The 15,240-nt window shown below is 39.9% G+C and overlaps 1 protein-coding gene across 1 annotated transcript in view; it reads left to right on the top strand.

The window, feature by feature from the left end:
- FNDC3B (fibronectin type III domain containing 3B) overlaps nt 1–6,326 on the top strand; it is a 356,597-nt gene extending 350,271 nt beyond the window's left edge. Inside the window, exon 26 of the mRNA XM_068987389.1 lies at nt 2,860–6,326. Within this exon, the coding sequence (XP_068843490.1) occupies nt 2,860–3,171 (312 nt within the window). The 3' untranslated portion in view covers nt 3,172–6,326. The remainder of the gene's footprint in view (nt 1–2,859) is intronic.
- The last annotated feature ends 8,914 nt before the right edge of the window (nt 6,327–15,240 follow it).

The raw sequence follows: 15,240 nt of genomic DNA, 5'->3' as shown, positions 1-15,240 counted from the left end.
TTTCACTAAGCTTTTTGCCTAAGGGTATGAGAAAAGTAGCATTCATTTACTTTCAAAATACATTTTCAGGGATCTTTAGGGAGAGAAGTTATATAAATCAAAAAAATTTATATAAAGTCTCTGTTCAAGATTCCATGAACTGGGTTTCTGGGAAATTAAATATACTTCTGAGCCAACTTTCATAGAAGGAGCTAGCCATGCAAATTCTGGAAACCATAGAAATAATTTAACACTAGATATAAATGAATAGAATAGATTTTTTACCTGGGCTATTGCAGATAGGAAACCAAAGCTCAGATAAGGGAAGGGACTGGTAGTATGCTGGTCCCATAGGTTGCAGATCACTCCCTTCATGAGTGGTCCCAACAGTTTCGAAGAAAAGACTTGTTTCGAAAAATACTGATTTGAGCATCTAAATTTGGGGAATTAAGTAAAGAACATTCACTATGAAAAGGTCTCTGTAAAGAAAGGTGCACCGTTGTTTTCCTGAGACCACGCACATGATGTTGAGAAATAATCCATCAACTATCAATTGTGGTGTAGTCTGAACTCCTGAATAGCTGGCTATGTGTGGGTTGGGGCAGTCACCATGACGACAAGTTTGTCTTAAAATAGCCATTTAACTAACTTATCATTGGAACAGTTTGCTATGAGAAGGAGTGATCTCTCAGGATCACTAGGGTTTTCTTACAGCTCTTTTGTTCTTGGCTGCTCCAGCCCTGTTCAGTCTGTAACCACAGTTGCTAAGACACATGCCACAATCTTTACAGAGAAACGGAGTAACTCACCGGGCAGAACATGCTTCAGATCTTACAAAAGGAGATAGCAAAAGAAGGGTGAATCTGGGAAATATGAAAAACACAATTGATTTTCTGGGGCTTACCACTAAACAAAAGTACCATAAGACTCTTAATGGCTACTTCTAAAGTTTGAAAATGAGGGAGAAAAAAATTTTCAAAAGGCTGAATATCAGGTGAACATTGGATGTTCTGATGACTTTTCTAAACAACAATCTTCTTGCTCTTTCAGTTTGCACAACACTGAATGAGTGGCTGTGTGCTTGTGTTCTCTGATACAATGTCCTGCTTCATGTGGAAGTTTATGTGCTGGTCTTTAGCAACTGAATGTTTGTAGATTCCCAATGACTCTGGCAAGTGTTTCAGACAGAGTTGAGATTGTTGGAAATACTCTTTTCTCGGGAATTTATGTTAATGGACAAAATTCACAGTTTTACTAAGGTGGCCTGTCACTAAAAATACCCCTATCACTTTTGATCACTGTATGTTAAAAATATATTTGAAGTATTTTTAAATTCTAAATAGTGGTAGTAGTAATAATAGCTAACTTTTGCTGTGCAGTTACCTATATACCACCCATGTTTTAAGTACTTTATGAAGCTAACTCAGTGCTACTCAGCTAGAATGTGTTTGGTTAATTTTACTTTCCTATTTAATTAACCAAATCTCTACTGATTTGAGCTTCAGATAGTTTTTTCCTATCTCTAACATAAGACATGGATTTTTATGTAATTTTAAGGTGATTATCATTTCCTCTAAGTGTTTTGAGTATCAATACCACTTTGATAAAAGAACAAAGAGGAAGAAAAATGGAAAAGGACAGGTTGGTCAAACAGGAAACACTTAAGACAGACCATTACAGTAAATATTAATTTGTGATAAATAGGACTGCCTCAAAAAAATTATTTAAAAATGATTAGGTAAGCCACAAAACTGGGAGAAAATATTCATAACACATAGCTGACAAAGAACTTACACCCAGATTAAAGAACCACTGCAAATTAAAATAGGCAAAACAGTTGAACACACTGTTCACAAAAGTTATGTGAATGACCAAATAAGCACATGAAGAGGTGGGAAACACCTTTAGGCATCAGGGAAATGCAATTGAGGTACCAGTCTCACCCATTAGAATGACTAAAATACAAATGACTGACAATAACAAATGTTGGTGAGGGTGTGGAGCAACTGGAACTCTCCTGCTTAGCTGGCAGGGGTGCAAAGGGATGTGCTTGTTAAAACTTTCCCATGCAGTTAGATATGGAGTTATACTCAGCACTTCTAGGTATCCACCTAAGAAAAAGAGAAACTTAAGTCCAAGATTTGTACAAAAATGTTCATAGTACTCTTACTGTATAAAAACTCCAAACTGGAAATAATGCAAATATTTGTCAAAAAGCAAATGGACACATCAGTGTACAGGCATGTGATAAAATACTTACTCTTCAGTAAAAGGAACAGCTACTGAATTGATAACACAGATGAATCTCCTAGGCACAGGAAAGTGCACAGGATTTGATTGTATTTGTATGAACCTCTAGAGCAGACAAAACAAATTACAGAATGAAAAGTCAAAATAGTGTTTACCTCTTAGGGCCGGGGTGAGCTATCTAATGGAGTAGGGTTTCATGGTGTAGCCACTAGTGAATGTCAGCTGAGACTTTACACTTTATTTCTGTAATTTTTGTTTACATTTTTAAAAATTCTGTGCACCAAGATCAGAGAGCCCTTTATAAGAATTAAGTCATCTGCTGATTTATAGCCTAAATTATTAAAATTCAACTAGGTGCATCACCATTACTTGTATCAGCTGCAGTACTGATGAGTGCCTTACCTCCTGTCAATATCAGAGTCACTGAATTTATATTTTATTCGGAGTAGGGCAGAATACTTTATGGATGAAATACAGACATGGACAAATGCCGATCCATGTACTCTTTGTTGTTGTGGAGTTCATTTAAACCAAACCAGTTCTACAAGGACCCAATGTTGTATGATTATTACTTCAGAGACCACAGTGTTGTTATAAATTAAGTGACCAGGACTTTTCTTTTTCTTGAAGGTGTACAAGGGAGAAGAAGCCACATTCCAAATCTCAGGCCTCCAGACCAACACAGACTATCGGTTCCGCGTGTGTGCATGTCGTCGCTGTTTAGACACCTCTCAGGAGCTAAGCGGAGCTTTCAGTCCCTCTGCGGCTTTTGTACTACAACGAAGTGAGGTCATGCTTACAGGGGACATGGGGAGCTTAGATGATCCCAAAATGAAGAGCATGATGCCTACTGATGAACAGTTTGCAGCCCTCATTGTGGTTGGCTTTGCAACTTTATCCATTTTATTTGCCTTTATATTACAGTACTTCTTAATGAAGTAAACAAACCCAACAAAACTAGAGGTATGAATTTAATTAATGCTACACATTTTAATATACACATTTATTCAGATACTCCCCTTTTTAAGCCCTTTTGTTCTTTGATTTATATACTTATTTTACAGATTTAGCTAGGAAAAAAATATCAGTGTTTTGGTGCACCTTTTTGAAATGCAAAACTAGGAAGAGGTTAAACTGGATTTAAAAAAAAAAAAAGAAGAAGCAAACCAGATACCAAAAGCTAGCTTATGTTTTCTTTTAAAATTGTCAGATCTGCCTTTATTCTGTCTTCACTGATGTCTTTTGCAAGCCTTTGATTTTTTTTTTCCATGTTACAGTTTAGTAATTTATATTCACCGTTCACTTCTTATGTCTTGATCATCTGTATCTGTGAACATGAATCACAGCGTGTGTACTTACAGGGCTAGGATTTCGGCATTGTCAGAGTATTACCACACAAAAACCACCACATAACGGAAGATATGTTCACTCAGATAAGGCTGCCCTAAACAACCATGTTGTCACTCAGTTATTTAACTGTTTAGCTCATCGAAATCAAAATGTGTACTTTAATCTAAAATGTTTTAATAATCTGTATTTCTTATGATTTTAACACTATGAGCTGCCTGTCTAAGAAATCAAGTAACCAAAATGCACCTATAAATTATGGAGCATTGTAGATTTTACCACGTCAATTCATAGCAGTAACTTTTCGAGGGCATTGTGCAATAGTTAGTTGTTTCCTTGTTCAGCTGTTTTAAAAGCTGCTTTAACTTGTTTGTCTTTGTATATAACTACTTCTAATCACTAGAGTTATTATATTCTGTTATGTTTGACCAGAATTATATGACGAGAACTGGTGACAGTTTAGTGCCTCTGCCCATTGTCCATGATTTACACTAATTGTGAGCAGTCTCCTTATATGTCAGCTCATTATTTTTGAAAGATTTGCCTTTAGGCTGTTCTTTGAGGTATCAATGAAGTGATTGAATTTCAATTCCTTAATTCAGTGCACATAATACTAATCTAACAGCAAATGAAAATTAAAACCCAATAAATTTGTAGTTCCTAATTTTGGGGGTTGACTTGGCTATGTGTGGAGAGGGAATGGTATTAGCTGGTAATAAGCACAGGGTGTTTGGGGGTCAAGGAGCCTAGATTCTCTCCCTGGATCTGTCACTAACTTGCTGCGCGACCTGAACACGTCACTTTACCTCTCTGTGCCTCAGTTTTCCCATGCATTAAAAATAAATAAAAAATAAAATGGGGATTCTAATGTTTGTAAGTGCTTTGAGATCCTCTATCAACAGGTGCTATTGGAGTGCAAAGTGTTACTCTTGCATGTTTATTTTGATTCATGAGATTGTCAATTTTAACCCAAAGTCATTGGATTATGTATATGAAGTCCATAATGTTTGCGTACCTCAGGGACATTTAAGAGTTGGAGGTGCAAATATATTCCAAAAGGGTGCAACAGACACAGTGTATCCCCCTGCTTCTGTTTTTGTATATTTTTGCTACTTGGTTTTTCTTGATCATAGCTATTTTGTGCTTGGTCTATGTTGTCTTAAAATGCAGTATCCTGTACTAGCTTATAATATTCCCATACCAAAGTCATGGGGAAACCAACATTATTTTGTTTTTGGTTTATTTATACTATATTCTGCATACAGTACTTTAAATGCCAATTACAGTGCAATCTTTATTTATTGTAAAATTTTTTAAATGTACTTATGTACTAATTTTCCCTGGTAGCATGTTATTTTTTTGTATTTTATACTTTTGTAATTTTAGGTCAGTCTTGTTCCTTGGCAACATCTGTAGTATTATCATTCTTCTGACATTTTCTTGTGTTTTTAAAGATAAAGAGCATCTAGTGCATTAAATGCCAAAAAAAAAATTCATTATCAGTGATTGAAACGTTTACATGTACCCAAGAAAAACATAATCATCTCTTTAAAGAAAGTGCTAAGATCAATGAATTATTCTGTGTACCTACACTGTGATGTAGTACGTACTAGAAAGTTCTGTATTTTGTTATTGACTAGCATAACTAGTTTAATTAGCCTTGCAAACTGATAGCATCAAGGTAAATATATGTTTGCCAAAGTTTCTGGCCTTCCAAAACTCACTCCACTATTAAATGTGCATCACGATCCACTATAACAAACAACTGCATCTGCATTTTTGGAAACAATCTCATGCCTTTGGGGAGAAGGCTTTTTTTTTCTTTTTTAAACAATGAAGAGTCAACTGAGTACAAGAACCTTGTCTGCAGGAGAAAAATAAAATCCCTTTTTGGAAACACTTCAGAACTGCTGCTATAAAGAAATTCTCAGAATTGGTTGGAATTTTTTTTTTAATGAAATAATACTTTAAGCCAAAATTGCTATGAATATTTTATCTTTGAGATTTTCATACTATCTAACCACCAGAAAGCTGAAGTGTGTGAAACACTAGCTGACAAGCACTTTATTTTATTGCTCTCCATTGTTGACTGTTCGTTATAATTCCTCAGTCAAAAAGTTATCACACTATCTGGCACTATTTTATATTACAAATATTATGTATATGTGATATTGATATATACCTATATATTGCCATTACACATGAACAATAAAATAAAGTGTCATGTTAACCTCTCTTTGCCCTTTTGCAATATGTAGGAACGAGTGAGTGGCTTTCTGATGCTCTGTATGTCAAACTCCTCTCTGGCACAAGAAATTCCAGTCATGTGAAGCAAAATTCCCTTTGTCCTCAAATTGTTTGAAAAGAAAACTTTTTTAAAAGGTTTTTTGCATATTATCTGCCTTGTTCTTATCAACTTGAAATGTTGGCATTTTCTAACCATGTTTTGTTGGCTACAGTAATTCAGTATTCCTGTCAAATTTGAAAAGTGCCCTAATTGAATGTGTTTGAATGTTATCCTTGCACAATTCTTTAAATTGAAAGACAAAATGTTTTACCTCACTGTTGGACATACATTCCAAGCTTTTCAACTTTGGGAGAAAAAAAAAATAATCATGTTTTCCTGTATTGTAAATTTTAGACTATTTCATATACATTGTATTAAAACTGCCATATCAATTTTAATGTATAGATTTTGCAAATACTATGCTATATGTAATACCTAACTGTATCTGTAGTGTATATGTAATATATTTATGCCCAATAAATGTTTTAATTCTTTCTGACTTAAGTAGGGTTCTTCTGCCATGAATAGGATTGCTTTTGTTGTTACTTTTTAAAAACTTAAACCACATCCCAGAAGTTGTAAATTCAGATGCCTTTAGAGGCCAGGCAGGTGGCATAGTGCAGGAAGCTTGGTTTGCCATCTAAAGGGGTGGCTGCTACCCTGCTCCTGGTTGGGGCCCTGCAGGTCTGCCACCCACAAACATGTAGGCTAGTTTTTTCAAGAGAGGCTGCAAGTCCAGGTCTCCCTAAATGGGCCAACTAACATGCGGTTGTGGACAAGGCCCATGGGCAGCCAGTTCTTTTTCAGAGTCTGTGTAGATAAAGTACGGTTTTATTCTAATGTGTTATCCATATGCCAAACTCAGGAGCCCAGGTTTGCCTCTTCACTTCGCACCTGGGATGCTCCTTCTCTGTGACAGACTCGCACAGTTCTGACCTCCCCATTCCCTCCTCCAGGTCCCATTTAGCAACAACAACAACAATAAAGTATAGTGTTCCTGGTATAGTCAAGATTTCATCATGATGTTTAGATTGTTTTGCTAGGAATCCCTACTATCTTTTTTCCCCAAGGGAAAAATGATTGGGGAACCTGTTTATAACTCAAAGCTCTCTTTCTCAAAGAATGCTGATAATCATTCTTTTAGGTAAAAATGCCAAGGTGAACACATCAGGCTTTGCATGCTCCTTACACCCCACTCCTGAAAATATACTAAAGGGTTTTTTTTTTTTAAGTCATAACTTCTCTCAACACTGAAGAGTGGGAAAGAATTGTTAACATGAGAATTTTTAAAACCCGACCAAAGAAAGCTGAATTCTCATTTACCAGAGAAGAGAATGAACGCCAACTCAGTTTATGTGCCGAATTCACTGAAGGCTCAAAAACTGACAGACAATTTCCCTTTAAAGTAATGGTAAAGAGGGATGGGAGCCTAAAATAGTATTGGTAAAAAGCTGTTAAAAATGCCACTATAAAAAATAACGTCTTTTTTCAGCCAGACAGCTGCTCCTCCATTTTTGCAGAAACCAAAAGTTTATCCCCAAGAGAATATAAAATAAGCCCTGGATTTGGAGAATGTTATTCTTACCTGAAGATGAAGTGGTTCAGTTCCACCCATCAGTGGTAATTCTCAGCCTTGGCTACACAGTAATATGACCTGGGCAGCTTTTCAAAATCCCTATGTCAGACCCTACACCAATAAAATGAGTATTTTTGGAATATCCTACACCAATAAAATGAGTATTCTGGAATATCAATGTTTTTTAAATCTCCCCAGATGATTGCATTGTATAGCCAAGATCAAGAACCACTATCCTAAGGTGAAACTCTCAGGCAGCAATCTTCTCAGCTTTTTAGTCCTCCGGCTTAACCAAAGGTAACCTGACATCTGATGAAAGCTGCTAACGTGAAAAGTCCAAAGCTAGCAACTTGGAAGAATCTGAGGCTAAGGGAGAAGAAGCTTCAGAAAACTATCAGCCCCAAAGAGATGAGAAAAGACAAGTCATCTTTAGACTAAAAGTAGGATGCTGTGGAAGAACATGTGAGGAACATGGAAACATTCTTGGAAATTAGCAACTCAAGTAGAAGGATTGGAAATTGAAATTGAAAATAATCCCAAAACAAAGCAGGAAAGTAAGAAGATAAGTACATCAGGATCAGACCAGGATATTCAATAGCCAAATGGCAATCCACTCCAGTACTATTGCCTGGAAAATTCCATGGACAGAGAAGCCTGATAGGTTACAGTCCATGGGGTGGCAAAGAGTCGGACAAGACTGAGCGACCTCACTTTCCTTTCCAGAAAGAAGAGGAAATGTAGAGGGGGAAATCAAACACATGGGTTTCCAGAGCGGAAGCACACAAGGGTGCTCAACACAATAGATAAAACAGGGCCCGTGCCAAATCACACCATCTTGAAATTTCTAAACAATAGGACCCAGAGAAGCTCCCCAACACATGGATAAACTGGTCGCACGGGAGGATAAGAAGTCAGGGTAGCTTTATACTTATTAGTGGCAACACCAGAAGCAAGGAATCAGTGAAGCAAGTATGTCAAGATTTTGAAAGAAAAAGATTTCCCACCTGCTTACTCTCAGTCAAGGGTAAAGCATCATGAAGACATTTTTAGAAATTTAGAGCTCTCACACTTTGGCCTCCCAAGTACCCTTTCTTAGGAAGCTACCAGGGAATATGCTCTCCTGTGTGTGCTTAGTCACTCAGTCGTGTCCAACTCTATGACCCCATGGACCGTAGTTCACCAGGCTCTTCTGTCCATGGGATTCCCCTGGCAAGAATACTGGAATAGGTAGCCATTCCCTTCTTCAGGGGATCTTCCTAACGCAGGGATCCAACCCGCATCTCCTATATTGCAGGCAGATTCTTTACCATCAGAGCCACCAGGCATGCCACATGCTTCCTGTGTGATATGAGTGGATGCATCTGTGAGATTCCACCTTCAATGCTCTTCACACAGGTCAGCAGTTGGCTCTCTGGCCCTTTGCCTTGGAAAAATTTATGCAACTCTCACTTTATCCCTTCCCTATCCACAGTCATGATGGGTGCATAAACACACACTTCTCTCAACAGAAGAACTGCAAAATGGTCCTTTTCAACACTTGACCGTGGACTAATTAAAACAATTAGGGAACTCCCTGGTGGCCCAGTGGGTAAGACTCTGTGTTTCCACTACAGGGGGCATGGGTTCAATCCCTGGTGGGGGAAATAAAGACCCTGCATGCTGTGTGGCATGGCAAAAAAACCCCAACAACAGTTAAATCTGTACCAGCACTGGTGCCCTCTGGGTGGTATCTAAAAAGAAGTTCCCACCTCCACCACTAGACTCTCCAGTTCAGTTCAGTTCAGTCACTCAGTCGTGTCTGACTCTGCGACCCCATGAATTGCAGCATGCCAGGCCTCCCTGTCCATCACCAGTTCCCGGAGTTCACTCAGACTCATGTCCATCGAGTCAGTGATGCCATCCAGCCATCTCATCCTCTGTCGTCCCCTTCTCCTGCCCCCAATCCCTCCCAGCATCAGAGTCTTTTCCAATGAGTCAACTCTTCACATGAGATGTTCAAAGTATTGGAGTTTCAGCTTTAGTATCAGTCCTTCCAAAGAACACCGAGAACTGATTTCCTTCAGAATGGACTGGTTGGATCTCCTCGAAGTCCAAGGGACTCTCAAGAGTCTTCTCCAACACCACAGTTCAAAAGCATCAATTCCTCGGCACTCAGGCCAACTCTCACATCGACACATGACCACTGGAAAAACCATAGCCTTGACTAGATGGACCTTTGTTGGCAAAGTAATGTGTCTGCTTTTGGATATGCTATCCAGGATAGTCACAACTTTCCTTCCAAGGAGTAAGCGAATAAAGATCCGTAAGATACTGCTCCAGTCATCTTCAGTCATGGTGTGTTATTTTGTGTACAATATTTTAGTTCCTTTTAAAATTGTAGTCAATAAAGTAAAATGTAGAAATTGCACACAAAACACTGAAATTCCAGATTCCATGGAGGTTTGAGAGAGCTGGCAACTTGAAGTCTTATTCTGGAATGATGGTTATCAACAGGAATTGACAGCAGCTGTCCTTGTAGGTTGGCATTTGCTCTGCACTTGACCACCTTTCCCCTTAAATCCCCAGCATGGATATGGATGATGACACCTCCTCTAATAAAAGAAAAAATGCCTGGCTTTGTTTCAATCAACAGTGAGAAAACAGGTTGGGGGCTGGGAGGTCAAGACTTCCAAGAATGATGGAGTGAGGATATCTGTAAATCTGCTTTCCAAACAAGCAGCAAAAACACTGGCAAAAAAAATTGGCCAAAATTTTCTGAAAACTTTTTCAAAGCTCGAGAAATTAACCAAATGCTTATAACAATCTGAATGTTGGTAAGAACAGCAGGTTCTGTGGTATTTAACTCAACCGATACCTCTACCCAGCCCACTCAGCTGTGTCCAGCTCTGCAACCCCAGGGACTGTTGCTCACCAGGCATCAGGCAAGAATACTGGAATGGGTTGCCATTTTCCATCTCCAGGGGATCTTCTTGACTCAGGAATTGAACTCTCTTCTCCTTCACCTCCTGCATTAGCAGGTAGATTCTTTACCACTGTGCCACCTGGGAAGCCCAACCAAATGCTTATAACAATCTGAACATTGGTAGGAAGAGCAAGCGTTGTGGTATTTAACTCAATCTAACACCCAAAAATATGTCCTTCTCATTATAGGGGACTGGAATACAAAAGTAGGAAGTCAAGAAACACCTGGGGTAACAGGCAAATTTGGTTTTGGAATACGGAATGAAGCAGGGCAAAGGCTAATAGAGTTTGGACAAGAGAACACACTAGTCATAGCAAACACTCGCTTCCAACAACACAAGAGAAAACTCTACACATGGACATCACCAGATGGTCAACACCGAAATCAGATTGATTCTATTCTATGCAGCCAAAGATGAAGAAGCTCTATACAGTCAACAAAAACAAGACCAGGAGCTGACTGTGGCTCAGATCATAAACTCCTTATTGCCAAATTCAGACTCAAATTGAAGAAAGTAGGGAAAACCACTAGACCATTCAGGTATGACCTAAATCAAATCCCTTATGATTATACAGTGGAAGTGAGAAATAGATTTAAGGGACTAGATCTGATAGACAGAGTGCCTGAAGAACTATAGATGCAGGTTCATGACATTGTACAGGAGACAGGGATCAAGATCATCCCCATGGAAAAGAAATGCAAAAAAGTGAAATGGCTGTCTGGGGAGGCCTTACAAATAGCTGTGAAAAGAAAGGAAGTGAAAAGCAACGGATAAAAGGAAAGATATAAGCATCTGAATGCAGAGTTCCAAAGAATAGCAAGGAGAGATAAGAAAGCCTTCCTCAGTGATCAATGCAAAGAAATAGAGGAAAAAACAGAATGGGAAAGACTAGAGATCTCTTCAAGAAAATTAGAGATACCAAGGGAACATTTCATGCAAAAATGGGCTCTAGAAAGGACAGAAATGGTATGGACCTAATAGAAGCAGAAGATGTTAAGAAGAGGTGGCAAGAATACACAGAAGAACTGTACAAAAAAGATCTTCATGAAAAAAAAATCACAATGGTGTGATCACTCACCTATAGCCAGGCATCGTGGAATGTGAAGTCAAGTGGGCCTTAGAAAGCATCACTATGAACAAAGCTAGTGGAGGTGATGGAATTCCAGTTGAGCTGTTTCAAATCCTGAAAGATGATGCTGTGAAAGTGCTGCCCTCAATATGCCAGCAAATTTGGAAAACTCAGCAGTGGCCACAGGACTGGAAAAGGTCAGTTTTCATTCCAATCCCAAAGAAAGGCAATGCAAAAGAATGCTCAAACTACTGCACAACTGCACTCATCTCACATGCTAGTAAAGTAATGCTCAAAATTCTCCAAGCCAGGCTTCAGCAATACATGAAACATGAACTTCCAAATGTTCAAGCTGGTTTTAGAAAAGGCAGAGGAACCAGAGATCAAATTGCCAACACCTGCTGGATCATGGAAAAAGCAAGAAAGTTTCAGAAAAACATCGATTTCTGCTTTATTGACTATGCCAAAGCCTTTGACTGTGTGGATCACAACAAACTGTGGAAAATTCTAAAAGAGATGGGAATACAGACCACCTGACCTGCCTCTTGAGAAACCTATATGCAGGTCAGGAAGCAACAGTTAGAACTGGACATGGAACAACACACTTGTTCCAAATAGGAAAAGGAGTACGTCAAAGCTGTATATTGTCACCCTGCTTATTTAACTTATATGCAGAGTACATCATGAGAAATGCTGGGCTAGAGGAAGCCCAAGATGAAATAAAGATTGGCGGGAGAAATATCAGTAACCTCAGATATGCAGATGACACCATCCTTATGGCAGAAAATGAAGAAGAACTCAAAAGCCTCTTGATGAAAGTGAAAGAGGAGAGTGAAAAAGTTGGCTTAAAGATCAACATTCAGAAAATGAAGATAATGGCATCTGGTCCCATCACTTCATGGGAAATAGATGGGGAAACAGTGGAAACAGTGTCAGACTATTTTGAGGGGCTCCAAAATCACTGCAGATGGTGACTGCAGCCATGAAATTAAAAGATACTTACTCTTTGGAAGAAAAGTTATGACCAACCTAGAGAGCATATTCAAAAGCAGAGACATTGCTTTGCCAACAAAGGTCCATCTAGTCAAGGCTATGGTTTTTCCAGTGGTCATGTATGGATGTGAGAGTTGGGCTGTGAAGAAAGCTGAGCACCAAAGAATTGATGCTTTTGAACTGTGCTGTCGGAAAAGACTCTCAAGAGTCCCTTGGACTTCGAGGCGATCCAACCAGTCCATTCTGAAGGAAATCAGTTCTCGGTGTTCTTTGGAAGGACTGATGCTAAAGCTGAAACTCCAATACTTTGTCCACCTCATGTGAAGAGTTGACTCATTGGAAAAGACTCTGATGCTGGGAGGGATTGAGGGCAGGAGGAGAAGGGGACGACAGAGGATGAGATGGCTGGATGCCATCACTGACTCAATGGACGTGAGTCTGAGTGAACTCTGGGAGTTGGTGATGGACAGGGAGGCCTGATGTGCTGCAATTCGTGGGGTCGCAAAGAGTCGGTCATGACTGAGTGACTGGATGAACTGAACTGATACCCCCCTTCCCTACTCCAGCTCCATACCGGCCTTGAAATCCAGCAGCCCTGCAACCACCAGAGGTAGCACACTGGGTTTGGAGCGCTTCAAAATGGCTCATCCCTAGCACATTGTCACTGTTTAACCTGTCTCACAGCTCTCTGGAAAAGCCCCATTGGCAGGGTGGTGGTATTTAACCTGCCTTAGAGCTCATTCTATGGGAAAGCTGTATACACAAGGCACTTAGTGAAAGCTATTTAGTGCAATAGTCTAACCCTGGAGCTACTTGAGGCTGCAATTCCAATGGCAGCAAACAAGAGTTGGCCCAAAACTTCAAGATTGGGAGTTGAGATATCCTTAAAGGGTATTAAAAGCTTGTAACATAGTTCTCCAGGTCTAGGAGTCTTTGTGCATGAGCAGGGCTGTGTGCATGCTCAGCAAAGACCTGAGAAGGCCCTGATCTCACTTCTGACTGATCTTCAGGCCTTGTGCAAGTGGGGAGTGAAGGTTAAGGCAGAATTGTAAATTCCCTGTGCATTGACCAACCTAGATAGCATATTGAAAAGCAGAGACATTATTTTGCCGACTAAGGTCCATCTAGTCGAGGCTATGGTTTTTCCAGTAGTCATGTATGGATGTGAGTGTTGGACTGTGAAGAAAGCTGAGCGCCAAAGAATTGATACTTCTGAACTGTGGTGTTGTAGAAGACTCTTAAGAGTCCCTTGGACTGTAAGGAGATCCAACCAGTCCATTCTGAAGATCAGCCCTGGGATTTCTTTGGAAGGAATGATGCTAAAGCTGAAACTCCAATACTTTGTCCACTTCATGCGAAGAGTTGACTCATTGGAAAAGACTCTGATGCTGGGAGGGATTTGGGGGCAGGAGGAGCAGGGGACAACAGAGGATGAGATGGCTGGATGGCATCACCGACTTGATGGATGTGAATCTGAGTGAACTCCGGGAATTGGTGATGGACAGGGAGGCCTGGCGTGCTGTGATTCATGGGGTTGCAAAGAGTCGGACACGACTGAGTGACTGAACTGAACTGTGCATTGAAAGTGCACTCCATCATACAGAATCCCTTGACAAATGAAGCCTTACTGCCTCACGGCATTTAAGGAAACCTGTGAGCATGCATTCAGTTCAGTTCAGTCGCTCTGTCGGCTCAGATCATGAACTCCTTATTACCAAATTCAGACTCAAATTGAAGAAAGTAGGGAAAACCACTAGACCATTCAGATATGACCTAAATCAAATCCCTTATGATTATACAGTGGAAGTGAGAAATAGATTTAAGGGCCTAGATCTGAACCATACTCACAGGAAACTAGTCAATCTAATCACACTAGGACCACAGCCTTCTCTAACTCAATGAAACCAAGCCATGCCTGTGGGGCAACCCAAGACGGGTGGGTCATGGTGGAGAGGTCTGACAGAGCGTGGTCCACTGGAGAAGGGAATGGCAAGCCACTTCAGTATTCTTGCCCTGAGAACCCCATGAACAGTATGAAAAGGAAAAATAATAGGATACTGAAAGAGGAACTCCCCAGGTCGGTAAGTGCCCAATATGCTACTGGAGATCAGTGGAGAAATAACTCCAGAAAGAATGAAGAGATGGAGCCAAAGCAAAAACAATACCCAGCTGTGGATGTGACTGGTGATAGAAGCAAGGTCCGATGCTGTAAAGAGCAATATTGCATAGGAACCTGGAATGTCAGGTCCATGAATCAAGCAAATTGGAAGTGGTCAAACAGGAGATGGCAAGAGTGAACGTTGACATTCTAGGAATCAGCGAACTAAAATGGACTGAAATGGGTGAGTTTAACTCAGATGACCATTATATCTATTACTGTAGGCAGGAATCCCTCAGAAGAAATGGAGTAGCCATCATGGTCAACGAAAGAGTCTGAGATGTAGTACTTGGATGCAATCTCAAAAACGACAGAATGATCTCTGTTCGTCTCCAAGGCAAACCATTCTATATCGCAGTTATCCAAGTCTATGCCCCAACCAGTAACGCTGAAGAAACTGAAGTTGAACGGTTTTATGAAGACCTACAAGACCTTTTAGAACCAACACCCAAAAAAGATGTCCTTTTCGTAATAGGGGACCGGAATGCAAAAGTAGAAGTCAAGAAACACCTGGAGTAACAGGCAAATTTGGCCTTGGAATATGGAATGAAGCAGGGCAAAGACTAATAGAGTTTTGCCAAGAAAATGCACTGGTCATAGCAAACACCCTCTTCCAAC

Source organism: Capricornis sumatraensis, chromosome 1, assembly GCF_032405125.1.
Source record: "Capricornis sumatraensis isolate serow.1 chromosome 1, serow.2, whole genome shotgun sequence".
Lineage (NCBI taxonomy): Eukaryota > Metazoa > Chordata > Mammalia > Artiodactyla > Bovidae > Capricornis > Capricornis sumatraensis.
The sequence above is the reverse complement of the archived record's forward strand: the minus strand, read 5'-3'. Positions and strand labels throughout refer to the sequence as shown.